Source organism: Palaemon carinicauda, chromosome 3, assembly GCF_036898095.1.
Source record: "Palaemon carinicauda isolate YSFRI2023 chromosome 3, ASM3689809v2, whole genome shotgun sequence".
NCBI classification, from domain to species: domain Eukaryota; kingdom Metazoa; phylum Arthropoda; class Malacostraca; order Decapoda; family Palaemonidae; genus Palaemon; species Palaemon carinicauda.
In genome coordinates, this window is record NC_090727.1 from 151,686,301 (window position 1) to 151,710,277 (window position 23,977).

Here is a 23,977-nt window from a genome sequence, read left to right on the forward strand (position 1 = left end):
AGCTATCCCATCTTGCAGTAGAGATATTGAGATGGACCGAAGTACCGAGTGGTCTTTGGATCGTCTAGTAGCCAATAAAGTCCTGACTTTGTGGGGGTTCCCCAACTGTGGATCTGTTCGCGACAGCGTTGAACTTCAAGCTTCCACTATACTGCTCCCCAGTCCTGGATCCCAAGGCGCTCTGGCAAGATCCCTTCCAACAACGGTGGGACAACATCGACGTGTACGCCTTTCCCCCCGTTCTGTCTGATGAGGAGGGTGCTCAGCAAGACCAGAATATCGGTCAATCTTTCAATGACCTTCATAGCTCCGCTATGGCATCACGCGGAATGGTTTCCGAACCTTCTGCAACTCCTAACGGAACTTCCGAGAGAACTCCCTCCACGACACGATCTACTCAGACAACCACATACCAACATCTTCCACAAAGCCGTAGCTTCCCTACGACTTCACGCCTGGAGACTATCCAGCATCTCCTCGCTGAGAGAGGATTTTCGCAACAAGTTGCAATTAGGATGTCTGGAAATCTGCGAAAATCATCCGCATCTGTCTATCAGGCAAAGTGGAAAGTTCTGTGGTTGGTGTCGTGGAAGGGGTATCTCTCCCCTCGATGCCACTATTCCAACAATAGTGGAGTTCCTCGTGTATTTGCGGGAAGAAATGCGACTTTCAGTCTCGGCGGTGAAAGGCTATCACTCAGCCTTAAGTCTAGCCTTCAGGCTCAAAGGAATGGACATTTCTTCTTCTTCGCTGGAACTTTCCCTACTCTTATGAAGTTATGAACTTACCTGCCCTCAGTCGGAAGTGAGACCTCCTCCATGGAACGTGGTTCGAGTTCTCAGGTCTCTTAAGAGACCTCCCTATGAACCATTACGCCAGGCTTTAGATCGCCACCTAACTTGTAAGACGGTGTTCCTACTAGCTTTGGCATTGACCAAGCGAGTTGGTGAACTTCATGGTCTTTCATATGACATCGCCCATTCAAGGGGATGGGGGGAGGTAACGTTCAAATTCGTCCTTGAGATTATTGCTAAGACTCAGAATCCGGGGGTGCCGGACCCTCGGTTCGACTCCTTCCAGATTTCGAGTCTTCGTTCTGTAACAGATGACCCAGACCATCTACTGTGCCCAGTAAGGAGCCTGAGGCTATATCTCAAAAGAATGGCTACAGTCCGTCCGCAGGTGCAAGCATTGTTTGTTAGCACTGGGAGGACTAAGAGGAGGGTCACCAAGAACGCCATCTTGGCATGGATTCGCAGGGTGATCCATCTGTCCCTGAATCCAGACCCTCCTCCGTCACGTCGCCCTAGAGCACATGATGTCAGGGGCGTAGCTACGTCCCTGGCCTTCAAGAAGAATTTCTCAGTGACGCAGGTTCTTCAGGCTGGGGTGTGGAAGCGTCAGACGACCTTCACAGCCCACTACCTGCAAGACGTGACCCACAGGAAGCTCGATACATTCTCTATCGGCCCTGTGGTGGCTGGACAACAGCTGGTTTAGAACCTCGGGCTCCTTAGTGGACAAGTAGCAGAAGGGTGAGGGCATTGTTACCCGGTCTTAGTCTGCATGAATGAAGAGGTTTGTCTGACCCTTATTCTTTTCTTCATCTTCCCCTCTCTTGGGGAAGCAGCATCCTTGGTTCTCTGCACAGCTGACCTCAAACCACTGCAGGTAAACCATGTTTCCTTGTGTTCCTAGTATTAAGATAATACTGTCACGTCCCCATACCCTGACGAGGTGGTATTGGGAGAGTCCTAACCTAAAGTTTCCATCTAGAGGACTACAGGTCAACTTCCTAGGACGAGTCACTTTATTATACCTTCACACACAGCTTGCGTAGGCCGCAGTCCTTGCGAGGTGCAGGGACTCCTTATTGTTGAGTGCTGACACACACTAATAAAGAGTCCCCGGGCAAAGCCAAAATCCAGTACTGGCTGGGACTTTCCACCCTTCCTAATGGGTGAGTTACCCCTATTAAATAGCTTGGTTTGTATGTCAGTTACGGAACAAATGACAAATTCGTAGATAATTTGTATTTTTCCTAACTTTACAAACCTTAGCTAAATCAAACTTGCCCGCCAGCCTTATCCCCCTTGAAGTCCTACCTCCAAGCAAAGTGAGCTCAAGCACAGGTGTTTGTGAGAAGGGGGTGGTAGCAAGCTACCCTCCCTACCCCCCGCTAACTAGCGGTGGGGTAGTAAACCCTCGTTAAAATTCTAATGGCTCGTCATTTCAGCTACGCCGAAAGTAATAACCCCTATTAAATAGCTAAGGTTTGTATAGTTAGGAAAATTACAAATTATCTACGAATTTGTCATTTATCTTTCAAATTCTTTTGGCTTTCATCTTTATACCATCCTTGTTGACACAACCTTTGGTGTTTATTTGGCAATTTGATCACCGTCAATTTTAGCTATACTAGTTGAAATGTAACACAACTTATCAAAGTACACTAACACATTATGTATTTCACATCACAATTATATAATTATACTGTACTGGAATTAGCAAGGTAGTGCTTTCATTTAAAATTTCATTCACAGCAACAGAAGGAGACCACAGCTCCTGTTGGTAGTGAAAGTGATGTGGGCGATGGTGAATTTGAACCTACAGCTGAGATGTTAGTAGATGAGTACGATGATGAACGAACACTAGACGAGGAAGAGGGTATGGAAGAAGGGAGTGATCAGGAAGAAGAGATCAATAACTTACAAAAGGTGGGCAGCGTCTTAATTTGCTTGATGACTATGGGATGAAAATTGTGAGGCAGTTTCTATTTCTTATTTTCATCATGTCTTATTTGATTCTTTGTTTGAGCCATTCATTAAGAAGTTATTTTTCTGTAATGTTTTTCTTGCCATTTTTTTCTGTGTTCTTTCTTGCATAATATTTCTTCATGTAATTTTTTCCAGGGATATATTTGAAATGTTCTCTGTCTGATAGAAATACACAAGAAGTCTTAACCTGTATAATGACTAAAAGGCACCATCTTTGCCCCAGGAACAGGAGATTCCCATTGAACAATTATTAGCAATGTACGGAGGATACCCATCTGCGGAGGCCGAGGCCCTGGCTGAGGAACAGGCCAATGGTGAGGGAGGAGAACCTGTGCAGCCAGTTACCGAGAATGAAAACAGCGACGAAGCTGAAATCATAGAAAATGATGCAGAAATTGAAAATGAAGTGGAAGAACAAGATGAGCCAGAGGTTATATCTTCAAGATCGTCAACATCCGAAGAAAACGTCAATAGTCATGAAAAGGTATGTTTAATGTTTTATAGGTTGAAAATGATTTACTTTTTTCTTAAACTTATAATTCAGTAATACACTATTTGACAAAGTATATTAAACTTTGGAGATTTTTGTATTATTGGAAAAATAGTGATAATAACTCCCATTTTTAAATTTTTTTTTATGCATGTGTGACTTTCTGATTAATTTTTTTTTTATTATAAATCTTATATGTACTGCTCAATCTAAGCCTATGCCTTTTCTTTTATTACTGTCCCCTGTAAAGGAAATGAAACCAGAGGTTAAACCTGAGAGAAAAAGAAGAGAAAAGACGTCGGAACTTGCTCAGTTGTATGCAGATATGGACACCAATGGTGATGCCCCTACCACTTCAACTTCTAGATCTCTTAGATGTAAGTTATTTTTTATTATCATGATAGATACCATGCCTCTAATACAGTTTTAAGTTTGATAGTTTTAGGTTCTATGGTGGTTCATTGCTCTTCTCGTTAGCTAAGTCCTCATTGTTGTAGTACAGTAATGATTTAGTTGATGAATGGAATCAGGTATTGTTTTTTTAGTTCAGATTTATTATTTTTTTTTACTCTTGATCATATATTATTTCTTTTAAATTTTTTTATTTCAATTTGTTTTTTACTTTTAATCATATTTCTTTAGTTTGAATTTCTTAATTGAATTTTTTTTTTAATCAGATATTGTTTCTTTAGTTCGATTTTCTTATTTGCATTTTTTTTTACTCTTAATTAGATATTATTTCTTTAGTTCAAATTTCTCATTTCTTTAGTTCAAATTTCTCATTTCTTTAGTTTGAATTTCTTAATTGATTTTTTTTTAATCAGATATTGTTTCTTTAGTTCGATTTTCTTATTTGCATTTTTTCTACTCATAATCAGATATTGTTTCTTTGGTTCAAATTTCTTATTTAATTTTTTTTTCCTCATTTCTCCTTTTATATTTTCATAATCTTATTTACATTTTTAAACTGAATTCTCTGAGGGGGTTGGAGCTCATATTGAGTAATTGTGATGATAAAATGAATTATATATCAGAAAAAGAAAGGCCTGATGTCTGATTATTTTTCGAGATTTGTTTGATTGTTGCTCCCGTTCTGTGTTCCCATTGAATCATACCATTTATTGTGTCATCTTTTCAAATTCAATTGTGTATCAGCATGATGGCGTCACATAGAGAATTCATAAAGTTTAAGTTTAAAATTTCAATAGAATTATGAAAATTTATTATAAAGAGAAGAGAGAAAAAAGTTAGTTTACTGGTAATTGTTTATTTTTGATAGTTTAATTTCATCAAATTTATTCTGAATGTATAATTGTTCAAAAGTGGAATGCATTGCAAAATTCACTGTGAAAAATACATTGAAGTTCAAGCAACACATCAGATCAGCACTAGTGCCAACTGAGTTGGAATTAAGAGCATAGTGGAAATTGGATATACAGCTCCAAGAGTGTCTCTTGTAAACTTGGTTTCTCTTATCTAGAGCTGCTTACTTCCTAAATAAGTTATTTTGCTTGGTGGTGGTAAGTGCGGCAACTTATTAATGATAAGGTATTCATAAGTTCAGCATTCTTTGTTCTGTTGGCATCTTATCTGGTCTGGCGTGAGTAAGTGGCTTATATGTACACTTTGGCTGTTTGCCTTGGTACCATATCTGTGGATTAGTGTTTAAGCTACCTATGAACTCGGATTGTGAAATTGTATAGAGAATTGAATGTTGGGATTCTGCCATAAAAGGAATTTTATTCATAAGTGATGAAGTATTGACTATAGTTCAGTCATTTTATTTTTTTCCCCCAATAATTCATTATTTTCCCACTGGTAAGAAGGTTTCCCATTGTTTGATGTTAGTTGAATGTCAGTGGGACTAGTTCGGCAAGAGAGTAAAGTACTCCACTCCTGTCTCTACCGTACATAAGAGGATTCCTTCTTGTATGATTTGCCAATCTCGGGTGTTGTCTATAGTCTTTAGGACTTGCTCATGTTAGAAGAGGATAAAGACATTGAACTAGGAAAGGATTTACTTCCGGAATGAGACTCTCTTTGTTAAGGTACTGAACTAAGTGTAATGTATTCTTTATTGCCAAAAGTTTGCCCAACCAACAAATTAGAAGATGAGGAATCTGACCAGGGTTATGGCCTTCTCGCACCAAGTATCTCTTGACTATTTAAAAAAATTTTCTTTCGAGGGTGCAGGTTCATGTACCAGACTAGTTGAAACTGTGACTGCTTTGTTGGGACCACCATGCTGTTTTTACAGCTTGGCTTTGAGATTCAATTTTGGTGAATCCAGAGATCTAATTTTTATGAAACCAGCATTGTGATACCCAGCCTTACTACAGTCCATTTCTTTTAGCGAGACAGATTTGCACCGACTCGCAGCGGTGCCCTTTTAGCTCGGAAAAGTTTCCTGATCGCTGATTGGTTAGAATTATCTCGTCCAACCAATCAGCGATCAGGAAAATTTTCCGAGCTAGCGGTGCCCTTTTAGCTCGGAAAAGTTTCCTGATCGCTGATTGGTTAGAATTATCTCGTCCAACCAATCAGCGATCAGGAAAATTTTCCGAGCTAAAAGGGAACCGATGCGAGTCGGTGCAAGTCTGCATCTCTAAAAGAAATAGACTATAGTCCCTCTATTGCCTCAAAAGTAACTCTGTAAGATGTTCCTGTTTCTCTCTCCCGTGTCTTGTCCTCATTACTCTGATACCATAATGTATGCTAGCCATGATAATTTTTGAGGTGAAGCTGAACCTTCAAGTTGTGGTGTTTAAAGACAATGGCAGCAGCATCTTTGAGTCCCCTTGTTTCTCTAGGATCTAAATAGCGCGTCGGGATGTTATTGCGATGCGACCAGAAAACTTACTGGAGATCGAGACCTGAGCAAGCATGCTCTCTGATCCGGGGTCGCCTCGTGGTGCGTATCACTCCGCCAGAGGTTACCCCGCATAGAAAACGGGAGTAGGGTAAACTACACAAAATTCTGGTCGGTTGGGAGGAGATCCCAGATACTCCTGAGAAAGTAGTTCGAGGTAAGTACTGTTAGGAAAAATACAAATTAATTGAAATTTGTGAAAAGTGCTTGCTGACTTGTTGGAGCTCTAGGGCCTATTTTCTCTGCCTCCAACACCTGTGATGCCCTTAAAAGGTTGTTAGCATCAGTCATATTTGCAATATGAAAGAAGTAGTTTACCTCAGGAATCAGGGTGGCAGCAAATCTAGTATTATATGTCATCTGGTGGTGAAGATTTCACTCAACCACAGTCACCCTACTTCCGTTTTCTGTGAGGGCTAACCTCAGGCGGAAGGATACGTGCCCTGAGGCTAGGCCCGGGTCAGGGAGCGTGCTAGCTTGGGTCTCGACCCTCAGTAAGTTCTTGGTTGTTTAGTTACTTAAAGGGTCAGAAGACACTCGGGGACGGAAGGGTGGGCCATTACCCGAAAGTAGTTTGAGGTAAGTATGTTAGGAAAAATACAAATTACTTAAAATTTGTGATTTGTTCCAACACGGAAACTTACCTCGAACTACTTTCTTAGGAGACTTACACTTTGGGAGGTGGGAGTGTCCTTCTTGACCCCTAGACCCAGCTAAACAGGAAGAAATGGAACCTAGATAGGGGGCTAGGTTCAGAGGTGGTCAGAAAACGAAACGTAGGAGAAAACTACACAAAGAGCTCATGTTAGTGTCTAAGTAACTCACCTGTGCAAGAATTCTTTGGAGACGTGTCCTTTGATGATGATGTGACTTGAGGTCTTGTGCAGGCTCTACCTGAGTCTATCTCCGAGGGAAAGAGGGGGAAGGAAGAACAAGGGGGTTTTTAGGGAAATGAACCTGTGTCTCTTGGTCTTACTACCCACGATTGTACCTGGGGCTATACCGTTAAATCGCTTGGAGCGTGGAGATGACTGTTCCTATAGAGAACCCGTCTAGGGACTTTCTCGAGCATTCCTTCAGGTAATGCGTTGTGAAGGTAGACTGGTTAGACCAGGTGCCTGCTCTTAGGATCTGCACCACTGCCATGTTCCTTTCGAAAGCTAGGGAGGTACTTAGACCTCTAATGTCATGGGGCCTGGGTTTTCCCGGCAGGGGAACGCCCGCACTGCTATAGGCCCTGATAATCACCTGTCTTAGCCAGAAGGAGATAGTGTTCTTCGAAACCGGCTTTTTCACTGATCTGCCAACATAATAACATTGGGATTTTAGGTACAAACATATGTTTTATAATCTTGTCCTCTTTTCTATATGATTATAGCAACCTATGATTGATGGTGGTGTAGTGAACACAAGTTTCTTATAAAGCAAACTTTGTGCTATTGCCTTTGTCCCTTTTCCACTCTCATTGTGTCTTGTATTTATTGAAGAGCAATATGATGCAAACAATTAATTATCATTTAAGAGAATGTAACCTGTAAGGATGCTCTTCTTTTAGGATTCAAAAGGTGGGTTTGACTGGGATATTCCACACACACACAAACATGCATATTGTATTGCACACCATCATCTTATAGTCAATGGGTTTCTATTGAGAATTTTGAAAATTTATTTCTTGTCAGTTGAATAGAATAAGTCGTCTGAAGATTTTTTTTTTCTTTTCTAGGTCATAAACCTATTGGAATCCTATCAACGGGTGGGTCCCGACAACAAAGTGAAGATGAAGAGGAGGAAGAAGGAGAGTGTAGTGGAGAGGAGGAGGATTGGCATAAGACAATAATGATCGGTTCGTCGTATCAGGCCCAAGTTCCAGAAGGTTTACAGGCCTATGGTGCGACGCCGCCGTACGAAAATGAAGATAAGCTTCTGTGGGAGCCTGGCAAACTTAATCCCAAACAGGTACAGGATGGGGAGCAATTGGTGAGTGCATTTTTTATTTTTTGCTTAGTTTAAATTTTTTATTTCAAATGCTATTCTGCTAAGTTGTGTGAATGATGGTTGTGATGGTTGTCTGAGGGTGAGGGTACTGTACTATACTGTATTAGCATTTAAGAGGCGGTTTTTGGTTTTTCCCCCATTTATAATTGGGTTAGCTCTTTTTGTCTTGTTCATGAGGGAAATATTAACTTCAAGAACATGTATTTGTTGTGAGACATGATGTAAACTATTATTGTACTGTCATGTGGGAAAGTATACTATACAAAAGATGATAATTTTGGGCTTTTGTTTTTACCTTATGAGATTAAAATTGTTAGTCTTTTAGAGAACAGTATAATGTTGAAAAATTGGCGAGTTCATTAAACTTAACATTGGGTGGTTAGAATCAAAACACGATCTGTTGAAAGGCAAAATTATTAGGCCCCCAGAAATCCAGAGCTTTTGTTATTCAAATTAATAAATTGATGCATTCTTCCAGGTTGAAGATTATTTACGAGCCTTAAGCCATCCTCCCCCTGGTTCACAAGGCGTAGCTTCTATACCTTTAGGGAAACACGTTCGGGATGACGAACAGGTAAGAAGCGTGCATCTTTATTGATAGTTCAGTTGTTTGTAAATGTTTTATTTTTTATTTTTTGAAATCATGCTTTTACTTATTGATGATAGTTTATAAAATTAAGTTTTAGCTAAAGAAGAAGTTACAGTACATGACAATAAATTGTTTAGTCATGTTTAATATATTGACTTTGTTTTTTTTAATATTGTTTTTTTTAATATTGAAGAGCTATTAAAGTTCCCCAACAATCATTTTAATATTGAGCTATTAAAGTTCCCCAACAATCATAAGATATGCTTATTTCTTCTAGTGTAATATTTAGATTTATTTGTTTAAATTTATTTTAGTAAATTTTATCTTTGGTACAGTCATGTATTGGTTTTAATGTTCTTGATAATTTTGGCTAGTCGTATCAAAATCATCCACTCTAATTATTGAAATGATCTGCTTCAGTATCGAAAGCATATTAGCTTTCATTACCAATGCAGTGTGTTTTGTAGAACTTTAGGCAATATTATATGTAATTTGATAGGATGTAGTTACGAATAGTTGCACTCAAAAACATGGTCTACAGGTTTTCATAATCTAATTTCTGGGATGGGTTTTTTTGGGGGAGTATCTGTACCTTAGGTTCCTTGCAGTATCTTTTTGTCCCCCATCGCCATTGCTTTATACTTCTCCTTCACTTTCATTTCATTGCTTGTATTAAATAATAGATTTATTGTGTGAGGCCTATCAGTCTAAAATGCAACCCAGTGGTCATGTTCAATTTCCCCAATAATAAAGGTGGCAAGAATTTCATGATTAGCTTTAAAAATGCTTGATATTTCTTAAGTAACTCTGTCCATTTTTCTTGCATGGAATACACTGACTGCTCAGTGTGCTTGTAATTTAATCTAACTGGTTGCTTGTGGGTTTCATTATTGCTTAGTGGTATAATCAACAGGTGAGGTGAAGAATTTTATTTCATGTTTTATGGAAAATTTCATTGTAGGAAGGCCTGCACACTAGAGCCCTTCTTTCATGTATGCATTATTGTTGTAGCTAAGTGAGTATATTATCTTTTTACTATTTTGCTTGATAGGACACAGTTTGTGCCGCTGGTATGTCTGACCAAAGTCTTAATTCATAAGGCACTTTAGAATGTAAAAATACTCTCCCATAGTTTTTCTTTTTCCAAAATCTCACTACACTTTTTAATGCTGTTTGTGTGTTGTTTTTTAATATTATTTTGGTAATACCTATTGTAGCTGAAATGAATTTTATTGGTTATTTAAATTTTTTTTTTACTTTGCAGGCCTTATATTTATTACTGCAATGTGGTTATAATGTAGAAGAGGCTATTCGTAGGCATAGGATGAACCCAACCCCGTTAGCATCCACAATGACCTTATGGTCAGAAGAAGAATGCAGAAATTTTGAGAACGGTCTTAAAACATACGGCAAGGACTTCCATCTAATACAACAAAATAAGGTAAAACATTCCGTTACTTGTCTTGTCACAAAATCTGATAAGGTAGGTAATTGTTTCAAATAAACCAAGTTAGATGATACTGATAAAAGAGCCATTTTGAGGAAATATTTTGACAACTTTTAATAACTTCAAGTATTCTATTAATCAGATTAATCTTACAATGTTATGAAAAGTCAAATGGAAAGCTAAGTAATTGAGTTCACAAAATGTTGCCGAGATTTCTCAAATCAGTACGTAGCGCATCACTTCTTAATTTTTTTTTTGTAAACCTTCCCTTATGTTCATATACGTTCAATCTCAAAGCTGGTTAAATGTAGACATTTATTGTAGAAAGCTAAGAATTTCCCATTTTCTTTAACAATAATGGTGTTGTTCCTCTCGTGGGGTATTGAATTTCGTGGCAGTGTATGGCAAAATGAATAATTAGATACATTTCACTAAAATGGTCTTGGCCCTCTAGTGGATTATTGACTTTATATTATGACTAGCTAAGCTACAGCCCTAGTTGGAAAAGAAGGATGCTAGAAGCCCATGGGCTCCAACAGGGAAAAATGTCCTAGTGAAGAAAGGAAATAAGAAAAAGGAACTACATGAGAAGTAATGAATGATTAATATAGAATATTTTAAGGTCATTAACAGTGCAAAGATGGATCTGTCATAAACTATGAAGAGACTTAATGTCGCCCTGTTACATTCGCTGCAAGTTTAAACTTCTGAAGTTGCACCAATTCAACTGCCTGATTGGGAAGATAATTCTACAATTTGGTCACAGGGAATAAAACTTCTAGAATACTGTGTAGTATTGAGCCTTATGATGGAGAAGATATGACTTTTAGAAATAACTGCCTACTGTACCTAGTACTACATACAGGATGGTACAGTCAGAGAGAATATCTAAATACAAAGGATGGTCAAAATTATGAAAATTCCTATGTAACATGCATAAAGAACTAACTGAATGATGGCGCCAGATTGATGTGAGGAATGAGAAATTTAATAGACTGCAAGTTCTTGTCCAACAAATTGAGATGAGAATCAGCAGCTGAAGACCAGACAGGAGAACAATGCCCAAAACATGGCAGAGTTATAGAATTAAAACACTTTTTCAGAATAGATTGATCCCCAAAAATCTTAAAAGACTCAATAAGCAGAGTTTTAGCGTAATTGAAGAAGAAACGGAATGAATGTGTTTCTGAAAAGTTAATTTGCAATCAAAGAGTTTTGTTAATTTTCAACTTGCCTGATTTCAGCTAGATCTCTATAAGGGATTCAGCAACTGCATCCACATTAAGGAAATTAAATTGATACAAAGAGAGTAGCACCATCAGCTTATGCAATGAGCTTGTTTTCTGGGCCAAACCATATATCATGCATATGAACTGAAGTATGAAAATTACTGAGCCAAGAATACTACACTGAGGAACACGAGATATCACATTTCTATAATCACTATGGCCCCCATCAACAACAACTCTGCTATCTATTACTTGAAAATTCTCTAATGTTAAAAAAGACCCACCTACTCCCAACTGTTTGATTTTGAAAACAAGGGCCATATGATTAACACAGTCAAAAGCAGTACTGAAATCAAGGCCAGTCTAATGAACTTACTGACCACAATGAAGCGATTTTTGTATCACCTAGTAGATTGTAAGAAGGGCATCACATGCTGGGAGGTCTTTGCGAAAGTTATATTGAAAACTAGGGAACAGGTGATTTACCTTCAGCATACCTAATTTTAACTCTTTAAAATTTTGGGAATTAACTCTTATATACAACTATAGGATGTTGAAAACATAACTATGGACTTGTGCTTACTTACTATGATCCTTGGCAGGCCCTGCAATGCTTTTGAATTATTATTATTATTATTATTATTATTATTATTATTATTACTTGCTAAGCTACAACCCTTATTGGAAAAGCAGGATGCTATAAGCCCAGGGGCCCCAAGAGAGAAAATAGCCCAGTGAGTAAAGGAAACAAGGAAAAGTAAAATATTTTAAGAATAGTAACAACATTAAAATGAATTTTAATTGCAGTGTCTTACCGAACAATTATACAGCTGTAGGTTCCCTACGAATGGCAGACAGTAGATTCAAAACTACTGTGGTGGCGCTGCCATCGCTGATGTATGTGACGTTATCTCCCTCCACTCAAGGGAGCTATAGGTACATCTGTCCAGGTAACATCAATTCGTTCTCTGCCGGCTTCTGATGAACATTGGTGGTCGGTGCAGACTTTTTTCTTCATTTGTTGGGAAGTATTATCTCTCCATTATTGGTGAAGTATTCAACTCCGTGTTTTTAGGATTGAAGCTGAATTTCTTTTCTGCAATTTTGTGGTCTTACCATCATGTTGGACTCTAGTCCTTCAGTAGTTAGGTTTTGCGCCGGAGGGTGCAAAACTAGGTTAGTTAAATTAATTCATGATTCGCACCCTAAGTGCATTAAGTGTAGGGGTTATGAGTGCTCTAGAGAATCTACTTGTGATGAATGCAAGGATTGGAGTGAACAACAGGGGAAAGTTTTTGTTTCTCACTCGGTGAAGATATTTAAGGATAGGAAGAGGAAGGCGGCTCTCAGTGCTGAAAGTAAGATAGGAAGAGGAAGGCGGCTCTCAGTGCTGAAAGTAAGACTAGTTTAGCTTCTTCGGCTTCTATCGAAGCTCCTGCTGCTATTCCTTCTTCTCCTCTTATGTCTTCGATCTTTAGTCCTCCTACTCCTGCTCCTGTAACTCCTTTGCCAACTTCCCGTGGAGTTTCTCCTGACACCATTGCCAGCCTTGAGTCTAAATTTGAAAAGAAATTTGATGTATTAGCTACAGTAATACGGTGATGCAGTTAGGTTTATCTGTAAAGTCTTTTATAGGAAAGACTTCTAGTAAAGTGAAAAGTGCTAGTGCAGTGCAATCTGAGGGGGTGGCTGTTTGTCCCGATAGTTCTAGACGAAGGTCACTGTCCCTCTCCCCCGCCTCGGGGAGAAGACATACCAGAGGTCCAAGGGAGATTATCGGGGTTTGCCCACAGACAGTCACTTCCTCCGTCGATCCTGTGGTGCGACAGCAGGATTCAACTAAACACCATTGGAAAGGTGTGTAATTAGGTAATCAGTTATCGACAGAGTCGAGTGATTCGTCGCCGGTTAGACGTCGTAGGTGGCGTGATTCTTCAGTCTCACGTCCGTTGAAGAGACGTTTGACTGAAGAGGTGCTATCTCCGCCTCCTGTGAAGAGGTACAGAGAAGTAGATATCTCTCGCCCATCGTGTAGCGTAGCTACATGGACTTCGCCTCGTATTCTTACGACAGCGACAGCTGCCTTCGACTCTGTTGTGAAGCGACCGATTCTGAGTTCGTCGAGATCTTCGACTCATCAAGCTGTCGAAACTTTTCCTTCGACTTCGCATGCGACAGATAATTCGACGGGCGCGAGACCTCCGGTGGCGATCGTGTCGAAATCACGACCCCAGTTGCTTCGACTTGAACTCAAGAAGACAAGAATTTGATTCCGTTACGTCGACAGTTGCAAGAGCTGATGAGCTGGATGAAAGAAAACAAACAATATACGAAGAATAATGAGTCAAATCAAGAAGCGTCTCTGTCGCCTATCTCTTCGGATGACAAGGAGGACTTAGAGCGGACTCTATTCCTCTCTCGTGTTATTCGAAACTTTTACGCTACCTTCTCGACATGTACCCGGATTACTTCGTACCAGTCGCTCCCAGCTACAGTACTTCCATCTTCCTGATGAGAAGGAAGAATTTCGATCCTCTTCTCCCGAAGCTCGTTCTTTCCAAGGCTGCTAAACATTCGCTTCGTGATATAGAAGATTGGTTGAAGGTCAAGAGAGAACTCGGGAAAGCAACTTTCGCCTATCCTCTGTCGAAGCTTATTAAGAAGAGGTATAGGTTCTACGTAACCGGAGAAGCCCCCTCTATGGGAATTTCTGCCTCCTCCCAGGGGGACTTCTCTGGCTTGGTGGATGCAAATAGGAGGTCCGCGTTTGCAGCAGCTTCCATCGCCCGAGTTGGACCATTTGGTAAAGAATATTTTCAAGATTTTAAAAATTATGAGTTTCGAGGACTGGACGATCGGAGCCCTCTCTTTGAAAATAGAGGATTGCCTTACTCTTCAGAAAGACCTGGCATCGGACTGGCTTGGGGTTTTGTCATGTGCCGACAAATCAGTTTGGGATGGTTGCGATGAGCTGGCCCCTCTCTTTGCATTCGGGACTCTCAAGAAAAGACAGCTCTGGTGTTCTTTTGTTTCGAAAGGAGTCGCTTCGCCTCAGAAGTCCGCACTTTTGTTTTCTCCTCTCGACAAAGATCATCTGTTTCCCGAAAAAATAGTGGCCAAGATTCTGTCCGCACTGGAAAAGAAGTCTACTAATGACTTGCTTGCCCAGTTTTCTAAACACGTTAAACCCTCGACTGTGATGACTACCGCCTCGGAATCACCCTTGCAGAAGAAACCCTTTCGAGGGGGTAGGTCTAGACCGTTCGTCAAGCCTCGAACGAATTTACGACACCCAACCAAATCCTTGACCAAACCCGACACAAAATCATCCAAGTGATTTTTCAATCCTTCATGCTCCGATAGGGAGCAGATTGAGCCTTTTTTGGGAGGAATGGAGTCACAGAGGGGCAGAGCCCTGGGTGACCCAAATTCTCCAGTTAGGTTACTCCATTCCTTTCTATCCAATATTCCCATCACATTACCCGCTTGCTCTTCAGGCTCGGAGAAGTTTGTAGCCTTAACCTGAGAAATAGTGTTTCTCGTGCAGAAGGCTGTCATAAAGGAGATAAGCGACAGACCATCCCCAGAGTTTTACAACTGTCTGTTCGTAGTCCCCAAGTCATCGGGGGCTGGAGGCCCGTACTGGATGTAAGCGCACTGAATTTGTTCGTCCAGAAGACCAAATTCAACATGGAAACGACTCGTTCAGTGTTGGAATCCCTTCGTCAAGGGGACTGGATGGTATTCCTGGATATGAAGGATGCATACTTCTACATTCTAATTCACCAGGACTCCAGGAAATGCCTTCGATTTGTGTTCATGGGCAAGACCTACCAGTTTCGAGCTCTTTGCTTCGGCTCTCGACAGCACCGCAAGTATTTATGCGAGCGTTGACTCTTCTGGGAAAGTGGTTACACCTGGTCAGGTTACGCTGTTCCCTCGATTTGTTCAAGGGAAAATGAACGTGTTGGCGGACGGACTGTCGCCTTTTTCAAGTACTGCCGTTAGAATGGATATGTGGCGCGCAGGACCATATTGGCGCGCACGAACAACTAGGCGCGCGCAATCAGTTGAAGTGCGCGAACAACTCTTATGACAGAGTTTTCGAACTCTCGTCCCGTGAAATGTTCTCGCGCGGCCATCATCATCAAGAGATTTACTCTGATGACATAGGGATGCCTGCTGCCTAAGGGTTTACGAATCTCTACAGGTAACTATGACACAGTTCCTTTGGGTCCTGGTCACGTAAAACGATTCCTGAAAATTCCGTCAGGAATCAGCGACCGAGTTCCTGTGGGTTCTCAGCACAACATTCCTTAAGGTTATGAGAAAGGTATTCACAAATAGATTCTGAACCCTGAGGTTCTTATTCGAATCTTTCGGTTTCCGCGATCCAGAGGTTTCTGAAAACTGGTCGACCTCCCCCCCTCTACGGGATGGGCCTTCTAAAGGTGTGACTTACGTCACTCTATACTCCCAGCTGATTACTATATCAGCTAGTCTGGTTTTGCCAGCACCGATCCTTTCGTTTTCGAATGAACCACCGTCATCTTTCCTCCACCTTCCCACTTCGAGTGGTTTGGTTAGCCGACGGAAATGAGCGAGGAATAAAAAATTCTTTACATTCCAGTTCATTTCCCTGGCAGGACTTGCCTGATTTAGACGGTAGTTTTTCTCACTAGCAAGAAAGCGTTCGATGGCAACCCCTTCGGGTAAGCGGTCTATGGCAATTATGTCTGGCATTCTTGAAGCAAACTCCCACATATGAGACTTCACCCTTTCAGGAGACTCGTTCCTGAGAAGTGTTTACAGAACTTCAATGGGTGTTGTTTAAACTTCATGAAGGCCGTAGGCCGTCCTGGAGCATGCGCTCTAGCCAAGACAAAACCGCTAGGTTATTGTCTTAAACTCGGTTCTACCGTTTGATGGAGGCAGCCTCCCCCGTCATTGTACCCTGGGTATAACGACTTGCTTTTTACACGATGGGCTTCCAAGACCTTTTATTCTATCCTTACAGGGTTATTGTTTCGAACAATTAGTCCCGAAGGAACGTTGTTAGCTGACGTTAAAAGAACGATAGCAACAGCGTGGGCAACTTTTCATTACGTTTACGAACGTTTCAAACTCCGCCCATAGATAACCAGACATTTGTTTCTGTGTAATGAACACTTGCTAGCCCCTCACATACAGAGGAGGGGTTAACCAAAGGTGAAATGATCGCCTCTATAACTGTATATTTTGTTTGAGAACATGTTCGCTCTCATTCAAGAAAATATTACAGTTAATCAATGATCAAAATTTTTTCGGCAATAATGTTGCTACAGTATTTGTTGTACTTACATTATTCGCGCAACTTTTCTAATTTGTGGCCATGAAAATTTGTTCTAAAAAATCTGACATTCTTGATAGGCCAGGAAGAAGAAGAACGACTCTTATGTCCCGTGCAGGCATTAAGATATTATCTCCGCAGAACAGAGTTTTCTGAGAGAGTTAATTGTAGAAGCACATTCTCAAGCTAACGACGCTGTGTTTCATTTATTGAGAGTGAAAGCGCACGAAGCTCGAGCGGTAGCGACTTCTCTCGCTTTTCGACACAACTAGTCGCTATCCGCTATCCTGCAAAGTACCCTTTGGGAGGTCTAAATATGTATTTGCTACGCATTATTTGAAAGAAATCGAAACAGTGTTTGAAGATTGTAAGTTCCTCGGTCCACTTTCGGTAGCTAGCATGGTGTTGGGAGGAATGACATAGGGGGTTGCTGCCTCTGTTAGCCTATGTTTCGCCTTGTACCAAGGTTGGCGAGTGAAAGGGAAGTCTGGGGGTACAATGTACCTGGAGTACTCACCAATCATTTTAGTGTTAGTTTTGGTGGGTAAAGGTTTTTATTTCGGTTTAGGTGACAGCTTTTTCATGTTGGTTATTTCTGGTCTTAGCCCAGGACAAGGGCGATATTTTCTTGTATCTTTGTCAGTCAGTGGTGAACACCATGACTTACGTGGATCTTCCACTCCATGTAGAGGCACCCATTGGTCATATTCCAAGCCTTCTACTATGTAAGATGAGCACTGACCAGAGGCAGTATTCTCCTGCAGTAGATCTCTTACAAGGTAAGGTACAACAGGCACTAACAGTGCTTTTGGGTATACTTTATTTTCAAGAATCGTATGCGATTGTTGAAGTAAAACTCACATCCACAGCCCCCCATCCTTGCAATGGGTAATCAGCTGTATAATTGTTTGGTAAGACACTGCAATAAAAATGTATTTTTATTATAAAATAAAATTTTATTGCATACTTACCGAACAATTATTAATCAAAGACCTCCCTCCTCCCCACTGGTGGATGGCTGGGCAGAACGAATTGATGTTACCTGGACAGTTGTACCTGTAACTTCCTCGAGTGGAGGGAGATGACGTCACCTACATCAGCGATGGCGACGCCACCGCGGTAGTTTTGAATCTATTGTCTGCCATTCGTAGGGAACCCACAGCTGTATAATTGTTCAAAGTATGCCATAAAATTTCATTTTATAATAAAAATCCATATTTCTTATATAAATTATAAAAACTTTAACTAACAAGAGGAAGAGAAATAAAGATAGAATAGTGTGCTTGAGTGTACCCTCAAGCAAAAGAACTGTAACCCAAGACAGTGGAAGACCATGGTACAGAGGCTATGGCACTACCCAAGACTAGAAAACAATGGTTTGATCTGGGAGTGTCCTTCGTACCATAGCTAAAGAGTCTTCTACCCTTAGCAAGAGGAAAGTAGCCACTGAAAAATTACAGTGCAGTAGTTAACCCCTTTGGTGAAGAAGAATTGTTTGGTAATCTCAGTGTTGTCACGTGTATGAGGACAGAGGAGAATCTGTATAGAATAGGCCAGACTATTCGGTATATGTTTTGGCCAAGGAAAAGTGAACCGTAACCAGAGAGAAGGATCCAATGTAGTTCTGTCTGGCCAGTCAAAGGACCCGGTAGTATCTCCTCTGCTTGATGTATTAATGAAGAAGATTTAGCTTAACATGAACTTTTAAAATATTTGCTGTCTTCCAGTAAAGGGAGAAGAGTAATATTTTCATGTTTAGGGAGTTAATTTTTTTTTCCTGTCACACACTTTATGCTTTATGTTTGGTTTGGTAATATCAGAAGTTTTTCAGAATATATATATTATTTTAGGCTCAAGATTGGAATCTTATTAATGCAGTTCATGGGTTTAGATACATTTAATTATGTTATATATACATTGCATAATGGAAGGAGAAAAAGCTGTATACTGTACAGTAATTTTATAATGCTTGTGCAGTTCTATTTTTGTGGACATGGTTTCTGTTCATTGCTCTGAAACAAAGAATTATTGTATTTTGACAAATTCTCTAAATACTGTAAAGTACTTAGCTTATACTTAATGTTATGTTGTTTTCTGGATGATTAGATTGATTCTAATGAGGAATTAATTTTTTCCTTATTCAGGTTCGAACGAGATCTGTGGGTGAATTAGTACAATTTTACTACTTGTGGAAGAAAACAGAGAGACACGATCTGTTTGCCACTAAAACGAGAATTGAGAAGAAGAAATATATTGTTCATCCGGGAACTACGTAAGTATATATAAAATCACGTTTTAGTTTTTCAGATTGAAACACCACCATACTGTGCTTCTAGGGATATTTTTGTGACCTAATAGGCTATTCAAATTTACCATTTGGTACAAAAATGGGCTGGATTGACTGGTGATCCAGATGATGATGCTGGAGGAATGAGAGTTTAGTGTACAGTATTGTACTACAGATTGCTTTACTAAATTAATCTTGCAGATTAGTGTTTGAAAAATATTGTTTGTAGATAGTTAGGTATGTACAATAATGACAATTTATAGATTGTGTAGTTTTGGATAATGAACCTAAAATGGCTTGTGAGAAAAGTTATGATAGTGTTGGGATGATGTTTCAATTGTATTATGTTAGTGTTGAAGAATCTTAGTGTGGGGTGACTTGGTAATGCTCTTTTTAGGTACAGTAAAATAAAGAGAGCAGAGAGGTTTTTTCAGTCATTTTTTCTCAGACTGCTTTTATGTAAAACAATAATGATACTTGTTCCTACATGGTACAAACCCTCGTCCTTTAGTATTATATATTCTGGTAACAGCTAGTAATAGCCAATGAAGAATTATTGAGGTTAAGTCAACTGCCACCCAATACCACTGTAGGCCTGGGTATGCCAATGCGCTGAGCCTCCATTTATATTCATACCGTGGTGCTGAACAGATGTGTCCTCACCGCGCTGTCAACTCCACTGGAAGATTTGTGAAGGGTTTCTAATGTCGTGCTATTGCTCATTACAGTATGAGTGTTGGTAAGTATGGTAAGATACGGACATGTCTAGGGTTGCTGATTTGTCATTGTGGAACCTTCACGAGTAAGGTTGAGGCTGATCCTCACCCTTTGCGTCTGACGTGCTGAGGGCACCACTGTACTTTGGATTCCCCATGTGATGTGAGCAGGGAGTGGTTGAAATTCCAACGGCTTCGTCAACGCCTTCTAGCGTTATGCTTTCTGAATCTCAACAGTCCCGATCTTTGGTTCTTTCCTCGCAGAGCAAACCAAAGAACATTGGTGATGATTGTTCTCAAGGGTATTCTTCCAAGGGGAAAGACTCCCCTTCTTCCCCCCAGAGAAGAAAGGAGTTCTACATTTCGGGACAATCTCTGATTGCCAAATTTGGACTCCCCGGCCTTTGAGCAACGCCTGCCAAAGATTTCTGTAAGTCTGACGAGAAGCCCCTTGCTGTGTCATCTTGTGTCATTGGTCTTGTCGCCTCACAGGAGCATTGACTCGTATGATAGAGACTTTCTTTGAGGGCGCGACAAATTCATCAGGGAGTAAAAACAAGTTTTTTCGTGCTATAGCTCTGTGCCTGCATCTAAAAGTGGTGGTGAAAAGCACCCATTTCTGCCACAGGCATGTCTTCCCTACTCCTGGGTGGCAGTTTCCACTACCGAAAAAGATAAAACAAAGAATCTCCCACATAGGAAATAGAAACTTAGTGAGGCTTTGGTTGTGAGCGTTAGGCCCATGGGCTTATGAGAACAACTGGAACGCCAACTAGGGCTATACCAACTACACTCGCAAGTCTCAGCCAAGAGCGCACGAGCCTCAACCCAGGCATTGTGAGGCCCAAGAGAGAGCCCTACTCAACACTGCTTTATTTCCAGTCTCCCTTACATATTGTCCGCTCTAGGAAGAGGAGACGTTTGGATGGTACTGTACACCTTTTGAGGTCCCCTTTGAAAAGAAGACTTAAAACAAAACCAGCTCCAGCAACAGAACAATCTGGCCCATTTCCTTCTTTCCCTAGGGTCGTAGAAGATGACAAACGATAGACGTCCCACATATCGGATATATAGGCCGTGTTCATCGAGGAGTAAAGAGAAATGACACAACAGTTGGTGACACACCCTTCAGAGCTATGAACTGTTCCTCTGAATGCCAAAATTGGCCAGCCACAACTGGAAGCTCTCGAGGTACACCGTAGAATACAGTTCAATGGAAGAAGCATCTTCCCATAGATGGGGCAGAGACATTGCCGCAGTTGGGTCAGGATCCTGAGTCCCTTGACGAGTTGTATCCTTGCCCAACAATACGTAAAGTGACCTCTCACCTGGGAGAGTTCGAGAGAAGAAAGGAATCTCTTTAAAGAGGAAGAACAGACAGTTGTTTTCTACAAAAGACCTTGAACACTTTGGATAAGCCATTACTTACGATGAGGGCAAGACAGGTCTTTCCCGAACTTGCCAACCCATCCATGCTGCTGATGTGAGGCCCTTAGATTCGATTTCTAACAAGCCTGAAGAGGATTCTTCTTTCCTGCGAGTCTTGGGACTCATCAGGAAGATCATTTACCTGAGTGATGCTCTGAAGTCTCTTCTGAGAAAGCCAGAATTCCATCGACATTCTCTTTAGGAAGGCTCACACCTCAAAGTGGAGGGACAGGTGTCGGCAGCAAAGGATTCTGTGAGTGGCTTCTTCTTCTAAATTCATACTTCCTATCTTTTCTTATACAAAGGAAGTATTATGTAACAGAAGGTGCCCATCCCCTCCTGCTTCCTTAGACCTTGAGTTAGCAACGTTGACTCTGGGGATGTCGGTAGAAAGGCTATGCTAGTCAATGTGACATAGGAAATCCAAGATCTGTCATGGTGGTTGAGTGAGAAGAACCTGATGGAAGGAGGCCCATGGCAAGTGTTATCTTTTTCTCAGATGTGTCAAAGGAAGGGGTGGGAGTCCACATGCTCACTTACTCTATGTTGGGTTTATGAATGGAAGATGTTGCAAATAAACTCTGTGGATGCTTCGAGAAGTCTTCGACAGCAGTCTACCAAGCAAAGTGTTCAGTCTTCACTGATTGGTGTTGTAGAAGGAACATGTCTTCACTTGAAGCCTCTGTTCCATTAGTTGCAGTTTCTGGGGTACCTGTAGGATGAGAAACTCCTCAATCTCAGCAGTTAAAGGCTATAGCTGTGTCGTAAGCCTGGTCTTCTGACTGAGAGTGATAGACCTCTTTTCCACATCAAAATTATTGTCCTTGACTAGAAATTTCAAACAATCTTGTCCCTGACTAGAAGTTTCAAACAATGTTGTCTCCCCATGGGAAATCAAACCCCCATCTTGGAATGTTCTTTGATCACTATAAAGGGCTCTCTATGAGCCCTTGATGGAAGCCACAGACACTGATCTCACTCTTAACACGATGCTTATGTTAACCTTAGCCTTGTCCAAAAGAGTGGGAGAACTGCATAGCTTATCATACCTACTGTCACATTCCCGGTGGTGGAGACAATTTTTGTTCTCATTTGTTCCCAAATTTGTAGCTAAAACACAACCTTTGATCCATGACCCCCGGTTCGATTCTTTCTCAATGTCATTGCTAAAGAAAACTACCAATAACCCTGATGATCTGCTTCCATGTCCTGTAAGGGCAGTGAGTCTACATAAAGTGAACTAGACCATATAGACCACACATGCAAAATCTTTTTTTCAGCAAACATGGGACAAAAAGAAAATTCCTGGAAACTTCATTTCTCTCGGGCTTTGTAAACTCATCACTAGAGCCTACAAAGAGTGAGGGCTGACACTGTCATCACATGCTACCAGAGCTCATGAAGTTAGAGGTGTTGGTGCTACGGTAGCCTTCCGAATGAACCACTGTTTCCTATATCTTGAAGACTGGGGTCTGGAAGAGATAGACCACCTTGATGGCACACAATCTTCGGGATTCTGCTCACAGGTCTCTAGTTACGTTTTCTGTAGGCCCTATGGTGGCTGGCCAGTGTAGCCTTGCTCCTATCTCAGGACTTGGAAGTATTGTATCTAAGGTGTAGGAGTGAGAATGACCAGCTTTCTTTTCTCTTTCCTTCTTTTCCATACTCTGGCATCATTAGGTGAAACGTTATTGAGCTGGAAGAGACATTATTGGAGGTAAGCACACTTTTGATGGGTAAAAGTGTATAATTCCCACATTCTTTTCGATGGGGAGTGTGAAACAAGGAAACCTAGTACTTAAATTAGCTTTAAAAGGAACTTTATTCCTTGTGAAAAAATCTGGGCCATGACGCATTGTCGTTCAACCATGGGTGACGGGATGCAAGGATCCTTTGCTGTGGTCATGTATCCAGACTGAACACCGTTATCCTGGGTTGTTAACCACCCAGTTGGTAGAGTGGAACGTCCTCCCCCGTAAGGATGACTCCCCTGCTAAAGGATGGCGGTTCGTATTGCATAGGAACAAATCACAAATTTTAAAAGTAGTTTGTAATTTTTCTTTGCTATACAAACTCAAGTCCTCTAGGTTTCACTTGCAGCTGCATCCACCCCACAATTCCAAGGCAGATTCTCAATGGAGACTCAGCATGCTGGCATACTCAGGCCTACAGTGGTACTGGGCAGTGGTTACTAGAACCTCGATAATTCTTCATAAGATGTAATCAGCTGTTGCCAGAATCTATCCCTGCTAAAGTTCTTTGTTTTTTATTGCTAGGAAAAATACAAATTACATTGAAAATGTAATATTAGCCATTTTCCAAAGACAAATTATAGGTTGCTGGAAATTAGTTTGCCTGCAGCCTCAGCTGTTGCACATAAGCAATTGCTTTGTTCATATCTTGAAGGGCCTGAAATTAATATTTTACTTGGGCTGTAAATTTTTTTTTTTCCCTTCCATTATACCACCACCTTGGGTTACGAGTTTAATTAGTTATGGGAGTTGGCCAGAAGTCTACTGTGTATATTTTTTCTATTTTGAAATTTTAAAATTGTCTCTGATTTTCTTCAAAAATTTATCCGATTTTCCTCTTAAATTTAAGGGTTTATAAACCTTTCTATTACCGTTATAAACCCATTATACATTCTTAAATCATGTTTTAAGCTAAAACTTATTGTAGACATTCATACATATACGTAAATGAAAAGAAAAATCATTCTGAACACTCATCAACGTATGTACTGCTCGGTCCGGCTATGCCTTTGATCAATCTACAGTATATGTCCAATTACTGTGGCCTAAAAGTACAGAAGTGTTTTAAA

General features: G+C 40.7%; 1 protein-coding gene across 7 annotated transcripts in view; it reads left to right on the forward strand.

Moving 5' to 3' along the window:
* Positions 1 to 23,977, forward strand: part of LOC137638646 (mesoderm induction early response protein 1) — a 45,658-nt gene that overhangs the window by 14,862 nt on the left and 6,819 nt on the right. For 4 of the 7 annotated variants that reach the window (XM_068370919.1, XM_068370922.1, XM_068370924.1 and 1 more), the window contains exons 2-8: positions 2,544 to 2,717; positions 3,001 to 3,261; positions 3,518 to 3,644; positions 7,860 to 8,113; positions 8,610 to 8,705; positions 9,985 to 10,161; positions 18,870 to 18,997. In XM_068370919.1, the coding sequence (XP_068227020.1) occupies positions 2,544 to 2,717; positions 3,001 to 3,261; positions 3,518 to 3,644; positions 7,860 to 8,113; positions 8,610 to 8,705; positions 9,985 to 10,161; positions 18,870 to 18,997 (1,217 nt within the window). The remainder of the gene's footprint in view (positions 1 to 2,543; positions 2,718 to 3,000; positions 3,262 to 3,517; positions 3,645 to 7,859; positions 8,114 to 8,609; positions 8,706 to 9,984; positions 10,162 to 18,869; positions 18,998 to 23,977) is intronic. The other 3 variants (XM_068370921.1, XM_068370920.1, XM_068370925.1) reach the window with 3 other exon arrangements.